Consider the following 17,317-nt stretch of genomic DNA (forward strand, 5'->3'; position numbering starts at 1 on the left):
TGGACTTAATACATGTAATTTTACAACAAAAAAGAATGTCATTCATAAGTTTGTGCAATATTTACATGGATTTATTACAAAGGTAAAGTTCTTTTGTCGGAAAACGGTAGGTATTATAAATGTATACACAATGTCTAAGTACTGTAAGATGATTACACGTTCATTTTGATAAAGATAAAAAGAAGAAAGAAAAAGGAACGCAGTAATTTCTTCTATGGCATAACCTATGCTAGTTAAATTTAGACATAATAATGCCGGTAAATTTACTTAAATTAGAAAGAGTATTTTCATTTCTACTTGATAATATTCTTGCAAAACAATGGACGGTATCTGAAATATAAGTTTGCTGTAGGAGGGAGTTTCTTTCTGTATTAAAGAATGAGCATTTAAGTAAATAGTGTTGCTCCGAGCCTATATCTCCGGAGTTACAGAGTCTACACGTGCTATCTAGAAAAGCGGTTCCCCGTCCCCAACGCGCTGTTTCAATTGGTAAACGATTATTACATGTACGAAATCTAAATAAGGTTATGTAGCTTTCTTTTGGGAGTATATTGAAATATGTCTCGTATTCTAAAGTATTTTTAAATGAGCTGTAAATTCTACCTTTATTCGACGCTTGTAGATCATTATACCAACTTTGTTTAAATTGATCAATTAAAGTTTGTTTTACAATTTTGTGGATATTTTTATGAACTAAAATTTGCTGGTTTTGCCAAATATCAGGTCTTCCTACATTGACGAGAATCTCTTTAATTTTACTTGTCCATTTAAATTCATTATCATTCCGATTTAACATGTAATTGTAAATTTTAACGGATAGTTTATTTTCATTTCCAAGCACTAAACGTGACCAAAAAGAGATCATTTTAGCATATACATTAATATAAATCGGATGTCTTCCAAGCTCACCGTAGAGCATATATTTTGGGGTGCTTTTCCTAGCCGACGTTATTCGTCTCATAAAGACGTTATGGATTTTTTCAAGTAAATCTAGATTTTCAAAACCAAAAATTTCTGACCCATATGTAAGGATCGGCATAACAGTGTAATCAAATAACTTTATTATTAGATCAGGGGGTAGGTCTGAGTTATTTGTTTTTGTAAATAGAAGGTGCATTGCTTTATTGGCCTGTTGGCTTATATGTTGCCTAGCTTTAAGGAATGAACCGGACGCAGAAAATGTTAAACCTAGATAATGGTATTTGTCAGTTATTTCAAGTTCATGTTCGCCTAAATTAAAATGATATGAATTTCTATTTCTAGCTCCGAATATTATTACTTTTGTTTTATTTGGATTAACAGTTAATTTCCATTGAATACAATACGAGTTAAAATAATTTAAACTATGTTGAAAATCGACAGGGTTATCCGAGACTATCACGGTGTCGTCAGCGTAGAGAAGAATTAAAAGTTTAAGCCAAGGTTCATCTAGCTCAATACCAGCGGCACCGTGTGCCTCCAGATATGTTTGTAAATCATTTAAATATAAGGAAAAGAGGATCGGACTTAAATTCTCGCCTTGACGGACTCCTATTTCTGAAGAGAAAAATTGAGAATGGTGACCGTTATGCTTTACACAAGATTTAATATTTTGATACATGTTAAAAATTGTTCGAAATAATTTTCCATCGATAAGGTTTTGCGTAAGTTTCTGCCAGAGTCCAAATCGCCAAATTCTATCAAAACATTGTGAGAAGTCTACATAGGCACAATAAACCTTTTGTTTTCTTTTCCTTAAGATCTCAATAAGTGCATGGAGCGTGAAAATATGATCAGAACATGAATACGAACTTCGGAATCCTGCTTGATTTTCATTAAGTAAATGCGTATTTTCAATATAATTGGTTAGTCTTAAGTTTAAGACTGCTGTAAACAGTTTGCCTAGACATGATAGAATGGTAATTGGTCTGTAAGAACTAGTGTCTAGAGAGTTTCCTTTGTTTTTATAAATTGGGATAATGAACCCTTCTAGCCAGGATTTTATGAATAATGCCAGAGTTTAATACCGAGTTGAAGAGTTTATTATAAATAGGTAAAAGCAGGTCTTTTGTTGATTTAATGTGCTCATTTAATATATTATCCGCAGGACTGCACGCTTTTTCCGTTATACATCTTAAAATTTCAACATCAGAGATAGGTGCATCTAATTATTGGATAGAATGTTCTAATGTTCTAAAAAAATTATAGGATAAAAAACGATCATCTTCCTCATCAAAATAGGGTTTTTTATTAATATTTTTAAAAAAATTGTAAAATTCTGTGGTTGATGGTGAGTCATCATCCTTTGATTTCGGTTTAAGTTTTTTAAGGAATTTCCAGTATTGTTTCGGATTTTTGTCATGCATGTTTCTTAGTTTATTACCGTTTTTGTGTTTAAACTTCTTAATATAATAATTCATAACGCGTTTATATTCTTTACTTGCATTTTGTAAACGCAACTTATTATCAGTAGTACGCTGACAGCGATATTCAGATTTTGCATTATGATAGTTTTGTCTCGCCCTATGACATTTTGGGCCGAACCAAGGTCTATTATTCCTCCGGGAGGCAAATGTACTTTCACATTTAAATGTTTTATTAGACGCATTTTGGAAAAGATTTTGTAATTCGTTCGTAACGGTTTCAGCTATTTGTTCGGTTCCCTCGGATTGGTTTAAAAATAATTGTAATATTTGGTCAATATGATTTGCGTCTACATTTTGACAAAATTCGGAACTTTTTTCGTCTTGCCATCGTGGTTTTGCTGTAAGAGTGCGTTTCGTATTATGTGTATCTGATTTATGTTTCAAATTAAAAGACCAACACAGTGCACTATGCCCATCAGAGAAAAGTGCATCCGTCCCTTTGATTTCAAAAGTGTTCAAAAAGGAAAAGCATTTGGCAGTAACAATCAAATAATCAATTACCGATTTTTCTCGAAAAGTGAAATTCCCTTGTAAATCTTTATCATATCGCCCATTGACCATAAATAAATTATTGTTTCTGCATAAATCAATTAACATCATACCATTGGGATTAATTTTCTTGTCCATCGATTTCCTGTCTAAATTTATTGACAAATTTTCAAGAATTGTATAATTATCTAAATGGGAAATAGAATCCTCGTCAATTTCGAACATTTCGTTTAGAAAAGAGTCTGAGGGGAGATAATCTGCAAGTTCTGCAACTCTTGCATTCATGTCACCAGTTAACATAACATTCTTATATGTACCACATACAGAAATAATTTCATTTTCAAAAGAATTGATATCGGTTTCATTCAGAAACCGCGAGTTTTCTGGTGGAAAATATATAATACCTAGTACTGCATTTTCAGACGAATTCAAAAATTGTTTATCTAACGAAACCCACATTATATAATCATTATTTCCAGGTAACTCTTTTACAAATTTAGAATACTTTTGTTTAACATATAGACCTATTCCACCGGACTTTCTTTTGTAATTATGTGTACGATGTTTGGCCAAAAATACATAGTCTTCAATATCTACCAAATCGTTATCATCAAGATGAGTTTCAATAGCACAGAAAAAATCAAAGCAATTTACAAATTCTAAGAAATCTGGATAATCAATGCGTTTTTTTAAACCATTTACATTCAAACTACAAAACTTAATATCAATATCATCACATATTGTTCGGGAAGAATTCCCCAATCTGTCCTAATCACGGTTATCAGAGGACCTGTTTACTGGGGTAGAACTTATATTGGTGTCTGTCCACGGCCTCGAGAATTTATCAATCTGGGAGTTACTACGATAGTGCTGAGATTCCCTCCTGGATACTCGACCTCGCGAACGCGGTGATATAGGGGTTTTCCTGTTGGGTGAATTTGACTCTCTCCTGTTGCGACCGGTGTTTCGTGAGGGTGACTTAGAAACTTGTCGTATCCTTTGATACGCGCCTGCTCGTCTGTCAGCATGTAAATCCCGTGCATTGTCCGCATTTGACCTGGTCACGTGACTATTCATTGACTCATTTTGTTTATCTGGAGTATTACTACGCGCCCTAGATAATGAATCAGCTGTCTTTTGTTTTGAAATGTTCGAATGGTTCATTACATCGTCCCAGTCTGGGAAACGATCCAGTACAACATCCCCATCACGAATAACTATTACTATTTACTATTACTATTTATACTAATTACTATTATAAACAAATATGACACTTTAATTCTTTAAATAATTATTTATTATCTTTTGATATACGTTAATGTTTTTAAAGGTGTAACAAACAATAAAGGCAGGTTACTTAATTTATAAAACAAACCACTCAAACTTCTGGGTTAATTACAATTATTCATTAGAAAACATTATCTTTTGATCTTTATTTAACTATACGTAAGTCATTGCGATATGGTTTTTGTTGGTTTTATTTTTCAGGAAAGTTTATGATACATCCCTGGTTCTTGTAAGATTTATATCCCGCATAATGAAAAATAATCAATCACTCCCACAAATTTTGCCTGTAAAAATCATTAAAAAAGTCACTCTTTTTTCATGTTTGTCACATCAACGCCAGATTTTTTTAAACGACAGAAAATCAAACAAAAAATAGAAAATGACAATAAGATTTTATATCCAGCAATGTCAGTATGTGTTTATATAAAAAGTTAAAATTTGATTTTCTTGAAAGCTTTTTGCCCTGGCATAAGAGAAACGCTTAAAATGAAAGGGACCGTTATGTAGAAGGCTCATTTTTAAAGTTTATTTCTATGTTTACATCTCTGCAAAAACAGTCCTAATATACAGCGTTAGAGCTAGCTATCCTGTAAAAATATCTGTATGGAAAAAATAAGACAAAATCAGGCATTAATCGCATTAATCATGTAACATATCACTTGAATTTTGAATCTTTTTTGCTTTCTCAATTTTTTTTCTCAAGTTTGATTTCTGTATTGAGATCTCTTTTCAAGAGATTGAAAACGTGATGATATATTTCATAATCCGTACTTGATGTGTCAAGACGTCCGGCAAGACGCCAGTGAAAGTACGGAAAATATGTTTCACTGCAGTGAAAAATAATTTTTAGTGAAAATACGGAAAATAAAAATACTCATTTTATTTAATCAATATTTCTCTGTATTTTATTTATTAGTATATAATAAATAGAGGATACCTATTCAAGTTTTATTTATCTATAAATTAAGGAATTATTTTATCGAGTGGTATAAAAATAAATATTTTACGAGTGTTGGTAATTTTCATATCACAATTTAGATGAAAAGAAATCCTGTATTCATTGAAAAGAACTTGAATTTTCTGTTTATTATCAATTTTTCTCTTTTTTTGACCTAACAGTTCTCAAATATCATGAAATATGCAAAAACAGTCCTAATGTACAGCGTTAGAGCTAGCTATGCTGTAAAATATCTGTATGATGAAAAAATAAGACAAAATCAGGCAATAATCGCATTTATCATGTAACATATCACTTGAATTTGGATCTTTTTGCTTTTCTTAATTTTTTTTTTCTCAAGTTTGATTTCTGTGTTGAGACCTCTTTTCAAGAGATTGATGAAAACGTGATGATATAGAGGATATTTGTTTAGTTCTGTGTAAGATCGGAATATATTTCACCGAGTGAGCACCAAAAGGTATATTTCACGAGTGGCGCAGCCACGAGTGAAATATGAACTTTTGGTGTTCACAAGGTGAAATATATTCCGATCTTACACAGAACTAAACAAATTTTCTTTTTATTATATGCAAAGAAACGTTTTAAAAAGACATTAAACATAATACTGAATGAAAAGCGCGCCAAATGATTATACAACGTGACGTCATTTACAACGTCACGTCATTAAGTTGGTACCCAGTACTGTGCACGCTGGTATTTCACTGAAACAACGTAGGAGGCTTAAATTCAAAACAGTGAAATTATCAAAGTGGTAATTTCACTGTTTCAAACAGTGAAATTACAATTTTTATATCACTGTTATATTTCTATAAACCACCGAAAAGCATGAAATAAATATTTCATAATCCGTACTTGATGTGTCAAGACGTCCGGCAAGACGCCAGTGAAAGTACGGAAAATATGTTTCACTGCAGTGAAAAATAATTTTTAGTGAAAATACGGAAAATAAAAATACGCATTTTATTTAATCAATATTTCTCTGTATTTTATTTATTAGTATATAATAAATAGAGGATACCTATTCAAGTTTTATTTATTTCATGCTTTCCAGTGTTTAATTGTAATATATCAGATAATTATATTCTGATAAACCACTAGTGAAATTTACAAAATATAATTTTCACTGTAGCCGGACTATATCTGAATGCGGATGAAAAGAAAATCATAACTAAATGGAATATCAGGCAGAAATAAATGCCTTCATACGTAAATTTTGCTTCTTTAGGAAAAGAAAGTCGATGTCACCATACATCATGTTATAAATGTAACAAAATTAGAGAAATTTAACAGAACTATATTTCAAAATTGATGATGTGACGTCATGATGTGATGAAGTCAAAAAGGAGAATGCGCGACGTTACGCGGCAAAATCAGTAAAACAATACTTAAAATCACTTAAAAAGCATGAAATAAAAAGAAAATTTATTTGTTTTGCATATAAGATTGAAATATATTTCATTCGTGAACACCAGTTATTATATTTTCACTCGTGGCTAAGCCACTCGTGAAAATATTGCATCTGGTGTTCACTCAGTGAAATTATATTTCAATCTTACATGCAAAACAAACAAATATCCTCTATTTATCTATAAATTAAGGAATCATTTTTATCGAGTGGTATAAAAATAAATATTTTACGAATGTTGGTAATTTTCATATCACAATTAAGATGAAAAGAAATCCTGTATTTATTGAAAAGAACTTGAATTTTCTGTTTATTATCATTTTTTCTCTTTTTTGACCTAACAGTTCTCAAATATCATGAAATATGCAAAAACAGTCCTAATGTACAGCGTTAGAGCTAGCTATGCTGTAAAATATCTGTATGGTGAAAAAATGAGACAAAATCAGGCAATAATCGCATTTATCATGTAACATATCACTTGAATTTGGATCTTTTTGCTTTTCTTAAAATATTTTTATCAAGTTTGATTTTTCTAGAAATACTTTAGGTTATCTGGAGGCATGTGACTTCAAATGAGTCAGTATACTAAAATATGTGTTTATTGGACCATAGCCTTTGTAACAACATGCTCAATTTCCTGTTACCATGGCGATGGGGGACGTCTCATCATTGCCAAAAATCACTATTTTGTGTTTTTTTGTTTTTTTTTACATTCTTCAACATGTATGGACATCTACCCCCGAATCCAACTTCTTTTAATAATAAGATGTTCAAATAATAAAAATATCGATGGTACCTTTTTCAGATGCTCCGTTGCCATGTCACTTATTGTATCATATATTGATATACCATGCATTGTACACTCTTGTGTTGCTATATGTAACTAGAGTTAATAAAGTGTTGTTCTGTTCTGTTCTGTTCTGTTCTACAATCAAAACTGACTTCAAAGTGCTGCAACTTCTCAATGGATAGAGATAGAATATGATAAACAAGATCAACAACGAAAGGCGGCGTTCAATGAACGCATCCCCCATCTATGAGGATAATTTGTATGAGTGATATTATATTTCTGTAGAATGGTATTTTTATAGGAGAAAGCCTAATGCGTAAAGAATTATTGAAAATATTAGAGTTAATGGATCGTGGAATATAAAAAGAATTAACAGATGAAAAGTTTAAAGGCGAAAGAATGACGGATGGTGTTCGTCTAGGTGTACTGTGATTTCTAATCTGTAAAGAATTAGTAGACGTAGAATGTACCCGAAGATGGGAAAGAAAGTGTGTATTGTTCCTATTCAAGTTATTCATAATTAATTATGTGTAGTAATAAAATGATTCCGTGTCCAGTGGGGCACTAATATTAAAGTAACGAGACTAAAGTATTAGTGCCACAGTGTACACAGAACCTGCAAAAGGGTAAGATTAAAGAAAATTTGGGTATAAAAATATAATGAAGTGGAAATAAATATAAACCATTAGTCTATGAAAGCTGGACATGGAGGGGGCACCAATACTGAACGCCGAACAAGCCCTTGAGGATGAAAATATAACAACATTGTTTGCATGTACGGGGAGACCTTTTACTACAGTACCGCCACACGGCACAAACAACACGGTTGTGAGCATAAGATATGATAAACAAGATCAGCAAGGAAAAGCGGCGTTCAACGAACGCAGCCCCCGTAGAGTCAGAGTCTTTTAAGCTTGGTTACACGTTACCTTAAGATCGACCTGAGGCCATTTTTAGCCCCTCACAAGTCCAAAATTTTCTTTGCGATGAGGGAGGCTACTGCCCCCTGCACATCCCCTTCTGGCACCTCCTTGATGACCTTTTTGATAGGGGCGGCACCGAAAAAGTGATCACTCTTTTTAACAACATTTCTCAAACGAAAAACAGTGCTTTGGGCTGAAATAGGGCATTTTTCACTATTTGAGACCTCAAGGGGGGGGGGAGCCGTCAAAACACGCCTATGTGAGGTCAAAGGTTGATTATGGGTGTGTGACATTCTGAGGTCAATGGACGCTCTCCTCTTTGAAAAAGTACTTTAAAATATTACTGCTTTTTGTTGTTGTTTTTTTTTAACTATAACAAATCAAACTTTTTCAAAAAGCCCTACAACAACATTCAAATGATAAAAAAAATCATTTTCGTCCAATATTGTCTAGCAGTATCTATATGAACATAGGACCTAGTCATGTGTGATATTTCAGTGAAGTATATAAGAGATGCTAATCTCTGTTATATACATCTCTGAATTTCTACAGAAAATATTAACGTTTTTCCTAGAAAATTGTATAAAATACATTTTGTATGTATGTTGGGTCAGGTACGCATATTTATTTATACGTACCTGGTTGACACTGGTCAGTTCTTTTCGTACAATACAGTAGAAGCTCTTTTCGTTTATATGTATAAAATTAATCTTTTCGGTATTCATGCGTAGTAAAAATGGCCGCTCTCCACCGATTCCACAATCGGACTGGAGCATTAGTTTCGCTTAGTAATGACAACAGAACTGCGCAACGGAATCATCCTACACAGGAATTTAACAACGGTGTTGTTCTTAGTTCTGTACCATTAAAGGACGATCAAGTTCTAGAAGTTAAGATTGACAAAAAGGTATGACTTCCAAATTTATGCCAACATTTTTTTTTTTACTTTTTAACAGATCTTACACTTGCTTTTGCCAGTTGCTGTTTAGGTTAACTGATTACTAACCAATACCAATGAATAGGTCTAACACAAGAAAAATCAATGTGGTAGGCAAGCTTATCTTTTGATATATTAAATATACTTTAGTGTTGTAGGCAGAATACACATAAACAATTTCAGAACTAGATTTAGCAGACAACAGGCTATTCTTATAAGTAGTCAGTATTGCATCTAGAATTTCAATACGACTTTTCGAAAAAAATTCATTTATTTTACGTTCAGGCATTTTTGACAGCTATCGTCCGCTCAAAAACAGAAGTAGAAAAAATAAAGGATTAGATCTATACTGTGCTCCTCTTAGGTCACGGTACTTAACACTTTAAAACAGTAAAGAACACAAACAATAAACTCACACTACCAAAACTGTCATAAACTGTATCATTTAGTCATTTTTCTGCTATATGACACAAAGAAACAACAATATATTCAATCAAAATTAGTTTTAATTTGTCAGATGTAGACCGTGTGTGGACTATTTAGAAAACAGTATGTCATCATTTAACTCGCGGTAATGGTGTTTTATTTCAGTTTTTTCATGTTTCAGTTAAAATGTCTTTATGTTATTTTGCATAATTTTAAGTATTAAAAGTATATTTACATTGTAACTCAAAATTTATTTTTTCAACAAACAAGAACATTTAGAAAATGATGATTGTTTCAGACGTATGCAACAATTTAATGGACTAATGTTGTTTTTTGCAGAAGTTTGTAAAATGTTGCTCAGTTTTACATACAAATCTATAGATTTAAATTATTTTGCACAAAAACTTTGTTGTTAAGGTGTTTGAATTAAATATGTCAATTCTGACCAATTTTAACACTGGTCACATGAAAATATGCCATTACCGCGAGATAAGTATTGACGCGGAATTAGTGATGTTGAGTATACTACAAAACACACGGGAGATGACCTAGTCTGCTGCTACACGCAATTTAGTACATATTTTAGTCATAACCACGAGTGGCTGACGCATTCAAGATACGATGAAGCTAAACTGAATTAAGTTGAAAAGATTGTCAGATGCGCGACTTGGCATGCATTGACTTCATTAAAATGTGCAATCTCCATAAAAAATGCGCAAATCACGCGGCCTAGATGCAACACTGTGTAGTATTTCAAGTAAAGATAACGGGTTGCGTATCTCACTGTATAAATCGTATATAAAATGGTCTGACATACGGTAGGTTTAACAGTAAATTTGAATACTTTTGGAGTCAAAAGATATACTGTGATGAAGCTAAGATCCAAAACTTTCTATTGGTGAAATACATTTTAAAATCGAACATTTAAACGCAGCAAACTAGGGGTTTAAAAACAGCTTGTTTTGTTTTAGCATAAGCGGTATTTTACTTGACAGATAAGGGAAGCAACTTGTATTTTTCACTGGATATACCTCGGTTATTTACGTAGACATAGTTTTAAAGGTGTCATTCTGTATTATATGCACTGCTTCCCTTTTCACTCTGAATACTCAACAATTATTTTTTATCCGAAAAGTTGCGATTGTCCATTAAAGGAATATCCCTCCTATTATCATTGAATTACATTGAAAATAGCGCCGCCTGACTAGAACTGACACTGAAAATTTCATTGATAGGTATAGAATTCTATGTATTGTTTTTTTAATTGATTTTCTTTAAAATATACACATAGTAGTTTGTAGCCGGGCAAGCCAAAGCCCGGGCCCGCTTCACGGACCCAGCCTTTGACTTCCCCGTAATATTTTGGTGATACTAACTTCTCTTTGATCTCAGCTAAATCGGGTAGACAAGCATTATACAAGAGGCAACCAACATCATAATTATTTTATTATGAAAGCAACAGGTTCACTAATGGAAAATTGACTTGTGCGCAGATTTTACCTTAAGTCAATTTATGCATGTATTTCCTAATTTTCCTGAGGCAAGAGTGAAGACTTTGGTTCCTGTTTCTATTGAGAGCCTTGATGAAATATATATAAAGGTACATTATATAGATAATCTAGCTCCTTTGTCTGCAATCTTATTCTTAACCCTTGATAAAATGTACAGCCTAAATAGAACTTAAACCTGCAACCTGTGCAGTATATTTCTATAGCTCTACAGAATCAGTTACCTGGTACTTGAATATCCTGAAGTGAACATAAGCCTTTGAAGAGTCACAGCCCAACTAATGAACTTTAAATAATGTTTAATATCATGAAATATCTTTTGAGACATTGTGCAACACAATTGATACTTGAACCCAGAAATTATATCACTTTGTTTACAGTAGGGGTTTATATTTAAATTATATGATGTGATTTATCATGGTTTAGAGTTTCTTTTCTGCAAATGTTTCAGGTAAAATTCCTGGAGTGGGTCTATAGAGATAGGAGTAACAACATGTGATCCAGACAATCTTAACTTTCCTATAAGTGCAACAGGCTTTCGTGATGGAACTTGGGTTATGTCCGGTAGCTCAGTCCTCAAGGATGGTCACTCAATGATTGAGGGAATATGGATGTGATCTTGACCAGTTGTCTGAGGGGGATGGTTGTTGGGGTTATGCGCTCTTCAAATGGAGAGTTACATTTTTTCGTTAACGGTGTTGACCAGGGTACAGCTGCCACTGATATCCCAGGTGGTGTTTATGCTGTGATAGACATGTATGGCAAGTGTGCCCAAGTGTCTATCATAGAATCTACAGATAACAGAGTTAGTGGTAAGAGATTGTGATAGATTTTGTATTATATGAGCCGTGCCATGACAGAACTAACATAATGGGTTTGGGACCAGCATGCTGTTTGCTTACAAACCCTATAGCAAGTACAGAAACTGATAATGAACAGCATGGATCCTGATCAGACTGAGCGGATCCATGCTGGTCGCAAACACACTAATTTGGTTTTGTCATGACGCGGCTCATTTTGTTTTTTGTTAGTATACCAAAAGATTTGAAGTTTTAAAGAAGATCTATTTGAATTTTAAAAGTAAAAAAAAAGGATAATTAAAGCAGTACATGATCTGAATCGGATGTTAAGCCATGTAGATTTACATATAAGTTTAATGTAAAAGACATTCTTTTTTTTAAGCAGATGATATCAAAATATTAATCTGACATCCTCAAAAGAAAAGTTGACAAATTTTCTGATTGTATTCCAAATCAATATACATGCATAATGTTTAAAATCTGTACAAAGTTGTCAGTTTGGAAACATACATTCAACTTTTATTGTTATTTACTCATAAGTGATTAATGTAAGTTGCAAGAACTTCGCAATCGAGCTGATATAAATATGTTTAAACCAACTTTGATTATTGAAGTCAATAATTGTTTTCTCAGTTGCGGCACCAAACTCAACCCCAAGCGAAGTTGCCCATCAACTTGCCAATGAATTTCTTGCCCAGTTATCAAGTCAGATAGTAAATGACCTCACTCGTACCACTGAAGCGTTGAATCTGGCAGAGGATACCTTACACTCAAATGAGAGACTCACATTTCATGAGCGCTGCGGCAGCCTAGTAAAGTTGAGCAATGGCAGGAGGACTGGAGAGAGACGGAGGCCCCTGGATGAGTTTAATAATGGTGTGGTGATGACAAATAGACCTCTGAAAGATGATGAGTTATTTGAGGTACTAAATCTAAAAGTCTGTTTGTACCACTGAATCAGAACATGTAGTTAAGCGCATATATTGTTTTTAAGCCAGTCTGTTTTTCATTCTCTTTGCAGATCACTATAATCTTTGCCATAGCATATTAGATGCACCATTCATATGTGGACATTGATCAACAGTATTGTTACAACATAATGAAATTATCCTTGACCTCTTTAGGACTATTAAGCTTAAGATTTTCTAGATTTTTTTGTGTCAGATGGGAATATGAGTATTAAGTTTTAACTAGATTTTTACATTTTGACATTAATATTTTTGATGTCACTCACTTAAGCAGCATGCCTCTAGATTCATGCTAATATTCATGACAATTTCGAAAATGTATTAAAAAGTTAAATATTGTCAAGTGAACAAAGAAAGTAATTGCACATTGCAAACAGCACTTTCAATCCACGTAAATTACCAAATGAAGGTCAAAATATGAAAAAAAATACACCTTACTCTGTTAGTCATGCAGTAAAAATATGATGATAAATACTGCAAAATTAGTCATTTGTTGCATTCACACATGTAAGTCATTACTTGAATTGTGAATATTTTTACTTTTCTTAAAATTTTGGTACATTTTTCTCAATGTTGATTTTCTAAAATAAAACTTTGGCTCATCTGGAAGCATGCAGAATTGATGCATTTAACAATTTCTGTGATGTAACATACATAACTAAATATTATAATTTCAGATTCGTCTAGATCGTTTGGTAGACAAATGGTCTGGCTCTATTGAGGTTGGAATCACAACACATAATCCTAGTGCAATAGATTTCCCTGCTACCATGACAAATATGAGATCTGGTAAGTTTTATAATGAAGGTTTTGAGAATTGATCATTTCCATTATATAACTAGTAATGTTATTACTTATGTATTATCAAACCACTTGCCCCTTATTGCTGTGGGTTCATATCCCGATAGGGACTTTGGATCCTTTCATGTGTGGAGCTGTCAAGGCTGGAAGGATGCCATATAACCTGGTATATTATTATGATTATATTATTTTCAGGTACGAACTATTATGATGAGTTGTGTGGTATAATGGTTATGATTATTATTATTTATTCAGTACGAGTGGGTTTGGTATATATTATTATGAGTATATTATTATTATTACGATGAGTGGTGTGGGATATTATTATGATTATTATTTATTCAGGGACTATATGATGAGTGGTTGTGGTATATTGTTATGATTTTAGTTCAGGGACTATTATGATGAGTGGCCCTGTGGGTGTGGGATATTATTATGATTATTATTATTCAGGGACTATTATGATGAGTGGTGTGGGTATATTGCTATGATTATTATTCAGGGACTATTATGCATGAGTGGCCCTGTGGGTGTGGGATATTATTATGATTATTATTATTCAGGGACTATTATGATGAGTGGTGTGGTATATTGTTATGATTATTATTCAGGGACTATTATGATGAGTGGCCCTGTGGGTGTGGGATATTATTATGATTATTATTATTCAGGTACTATTATAATGAGTGGGTGTGGTATATTATTTATGATTATTATTATTCAGGTACTATTATGATGAGTGCCCTGTGGGTGTGGGATATTATTATGATTATTATTATTCAGGAACTATTATGATGAATGGGTGTGGTATATTGTTATGATTATTATTCAGGGACTATTATGATGAGTGGCCCTGTGGGTGTGGGATATTATTATGATTATTATTATTCAGGTACTATTATGATGAATGGGTGTGGAATATTGTTATGATTATTATTCAGGGACTATTATGATGAGTGGCCCTGTGGGTGTGGGATATTATTATGATTATTATGCTCCCCGAAAAATTTCGGGGGAGCATATAGTCGTCAGGTTGTCCGTCCGTCCGTCCGTACGAACATACCAACGTACGTACGTACGTACGTCCCGAATTCGTGTCCGGCCCATAACATTGTTATTTGAAGTCGGATTTTAAAATTATTTCACAGAAATGATCACCATATTGAGACGACGTGTCGCGCTCATCATTTGGGTCGCTACCTTGAAGGTCAAGGTCACAGCATGACCTTGCAGCAAAATCGTGTCCGGTCCATAACTTCATTATTTGAAGTCGGATTTTAAAAATATTTCATAGAAATGATCACCATATTGAGACGACGTGTTGCGCGCAACATTTGGGTCGCTACCTTGAAGGTCAAGGTCACAGCATGACCTTGCAGCAAAATTGTGTCCGGTCCATGTCTTTGTTATTTGAAGTCGGATTTTAAAATTATTTCACAGAAATGATCACCATATTGAGACGACGTGTCGCGCTCATCATTTGGGTAGCTACCTTGAAGGTCAAGGTCACAGCATGACCTTGCAGCAAAATCGTGTCCGGTCCATAACTTCATTATTTGAAGTCGGATTTTAAAAATATTTCACAGAAATGATCACATATTGAGACGACGTGTCGCATGTAACATTTGGGTCACTACCTTGAAGGTCAAGGTTACAGCATGACCTTGCAGCAAAATAATGTCAGGCGCATAACTAAGGGTGTAACGGTTTACCGGTATACCGATATATTGCAATATGAAAAAATAAATTTCGAACCGCGGTACAATTTTTGGAAAACCGGTATTTTATAAAAATCATCATTTTCAATTAATTGCCTTCTAATTTTGTACAAATTTCACATAAAATCTTTAATTGGCAAATTTTGTTGGCGCCAACGTAAGATAAAAGTATCCGACAACTAGTACACTTAAAAGTCAATAAGCGGCCGCATAATTTACATAAGCGGCCCATATGTGAAAGGTCACACGCGACTAGTTTTGTTTATCAAATTGTGTGACACTACTTTCTATTTATTCCTTACATTTTTATTAAGTTTCTACTAAAAATATATACATATAATAATAATATATAAATGTTACTCCATCTTTACATCAAAACATATACACGACAATACGTATTGCAATATATTGCAATACGCTTCAGCAAAATGGCAATATATTGCAATACGGTTTTTGCTGTATTGTTACACCCCTACGCATAAATGCGTTATTTGAAGTCAGATTTTACAACTATTTCACAAAAATGATCACCATATTGAGACAATGTGTCATGCACAATACTTGGGTTGTTTTTACACTTTGAACTTTGTCTGTGACATAACTCTGACACAACAAGAGGTATACCTTCCTGTGTCCAAAACCTATTCGGGGAGCATCACCCGGTTCAACCGGCTCTTGTTATTATTCAGATACTTTTATGATGAATGGGTGTGGTATATTGTTATGATAATTATTCAGGGACTATTATGATGAGTGGCCCTGTGGGTGTGGGATATTATTACGATTATTATTATTCAGGTACTATTATGATGAATGGGTGTGGTATATTGTTATGATTATTATTCAGGGACTATTATGATAAGTGGCCCTGTGGGTGTGGGATATTATTAGCTCACCTGTCACAAAGTGACAGGGTGAGCTTTTGTGATCGCTTTTCGTCCGGCGTCCGTCCGTCCGTCGTCCGTCCGTCCGTAAACTTTTACTTTAAATGACATCTCCTCATAAACCACTAAGCCAATTTCATCCAAACTTCACAGGAATGTTCCTTTGGTGGTCACCTTTAAAAATTGTTCAAAGAATTTAATTCCATGCAGAACTCTGGTTGCCATGGCAACCGAAAGAAAAAACTTTAAATATCTCCTTTAAAAAACCATAAGAGCTAGAGCTTAGATATTTGGCATGAAACATCTTCTAGTGAGTGTCTACCAAGTTTGTTCAAATAAAAGCCCTGGGGTCAAAATTGGCCCCGCCCCGGGGGGTCATTGATTTTCCCTATATGCATATAGTAAAAAATTAAAAAATCTTCTTTTAAAGAACCCAAAGAGCTAGAGATAAGATATTTAGCATGAAACATGTTCTAATGGGTGTCTACCAAGTTTGTTCAAATAAAAGCCCTGGGTCAAAATTGGCCCCGCCCCGGGGGGGGGGGGGGGGGGTTATTGATTTTCCTATATGCATATAGTAAAAACTTAAAAAATCTTCTTTTAAAGAACTCAAAGAGCTATGGCTAAGATATTGAGCATCAAACATGTTCTAATAGGTGTCTACCAAGTTTGTTCAAATAAAAGCCCTGGGGTCAAAATTGGCCCCGCCCCAGGGGCATTGATTTTCCCTATGTGCATATAGTAAAAACTTAAAAAATCTTCTTTTAAAGAACCAAAAGAGTTAGAGCTAAGATATTTAGCATGAAACATGTTCTAATAAGTGTCTTCCAAGTTTGTCCAAATAAAAGCCCTGGGGTCAAAATTGGCCCCGCCCTGGGGGTCATTGATTTTCCCTATATGCATATAGTAAAAACTTAAAAAATCTTCTTTTAAAGAACTCAAAGAGCTATGGCTAAGATATTAAGCATGAAACATGTTCTAATAGGTGTCTACCAAGTTTGTTCAAGTAAAAGACCAG

General features: G+C 33.6%; 1 protein-coding gene across 1 annotated transcript in view; it reads left to right on the forward strand.

Moving 5' to 3' along the window:
• The first annotated feature begins 8,964 nt into the window (after positions 1-8,964).
• Positions 8,965-17,317, forward strand: part of LOC132734383 (neuralized-like protein 4) — a 56,792-nt gene continuing 48,439 nt past the window's right edge. The window contains 6 exon segments of the mRNA XM_060721118.1: positions 8,965-9,166; positions 11,583-11,730; positions 11,732-11,770; positions 11,772-11,940; positions 12,562-12,851; positions 13,574-13,685. Coding sequence (XP_060577101.1) covers positions 8,994-9,166; positions 11,583-11,730; positions 11,732-11,770; positions 11,772-11,940; positions 12,562-12,851; positions 13,574-13,685 — 931 coding nt within the window. The 5' untranslated portion in view covers positions 8,965-8,993.

The sequence above is a fragment of the Ruditapes philippinarum genome, unplaced genomic scaffold, assembly GCF_026571515.1.
Source record: "Ruditapes philippinarum isolate M1 unplaced genomic scaffold, ASM2657151v2 ctg3645_1_1_1_1, whole genome shotgun sequence".
Classification (NCBI taxonomy): Eukaryota; Metazoa; Mollusca; class Bivalvia; order Venerida; family Veneridae; genus Ruditapes; species Ruditapes philippinarum.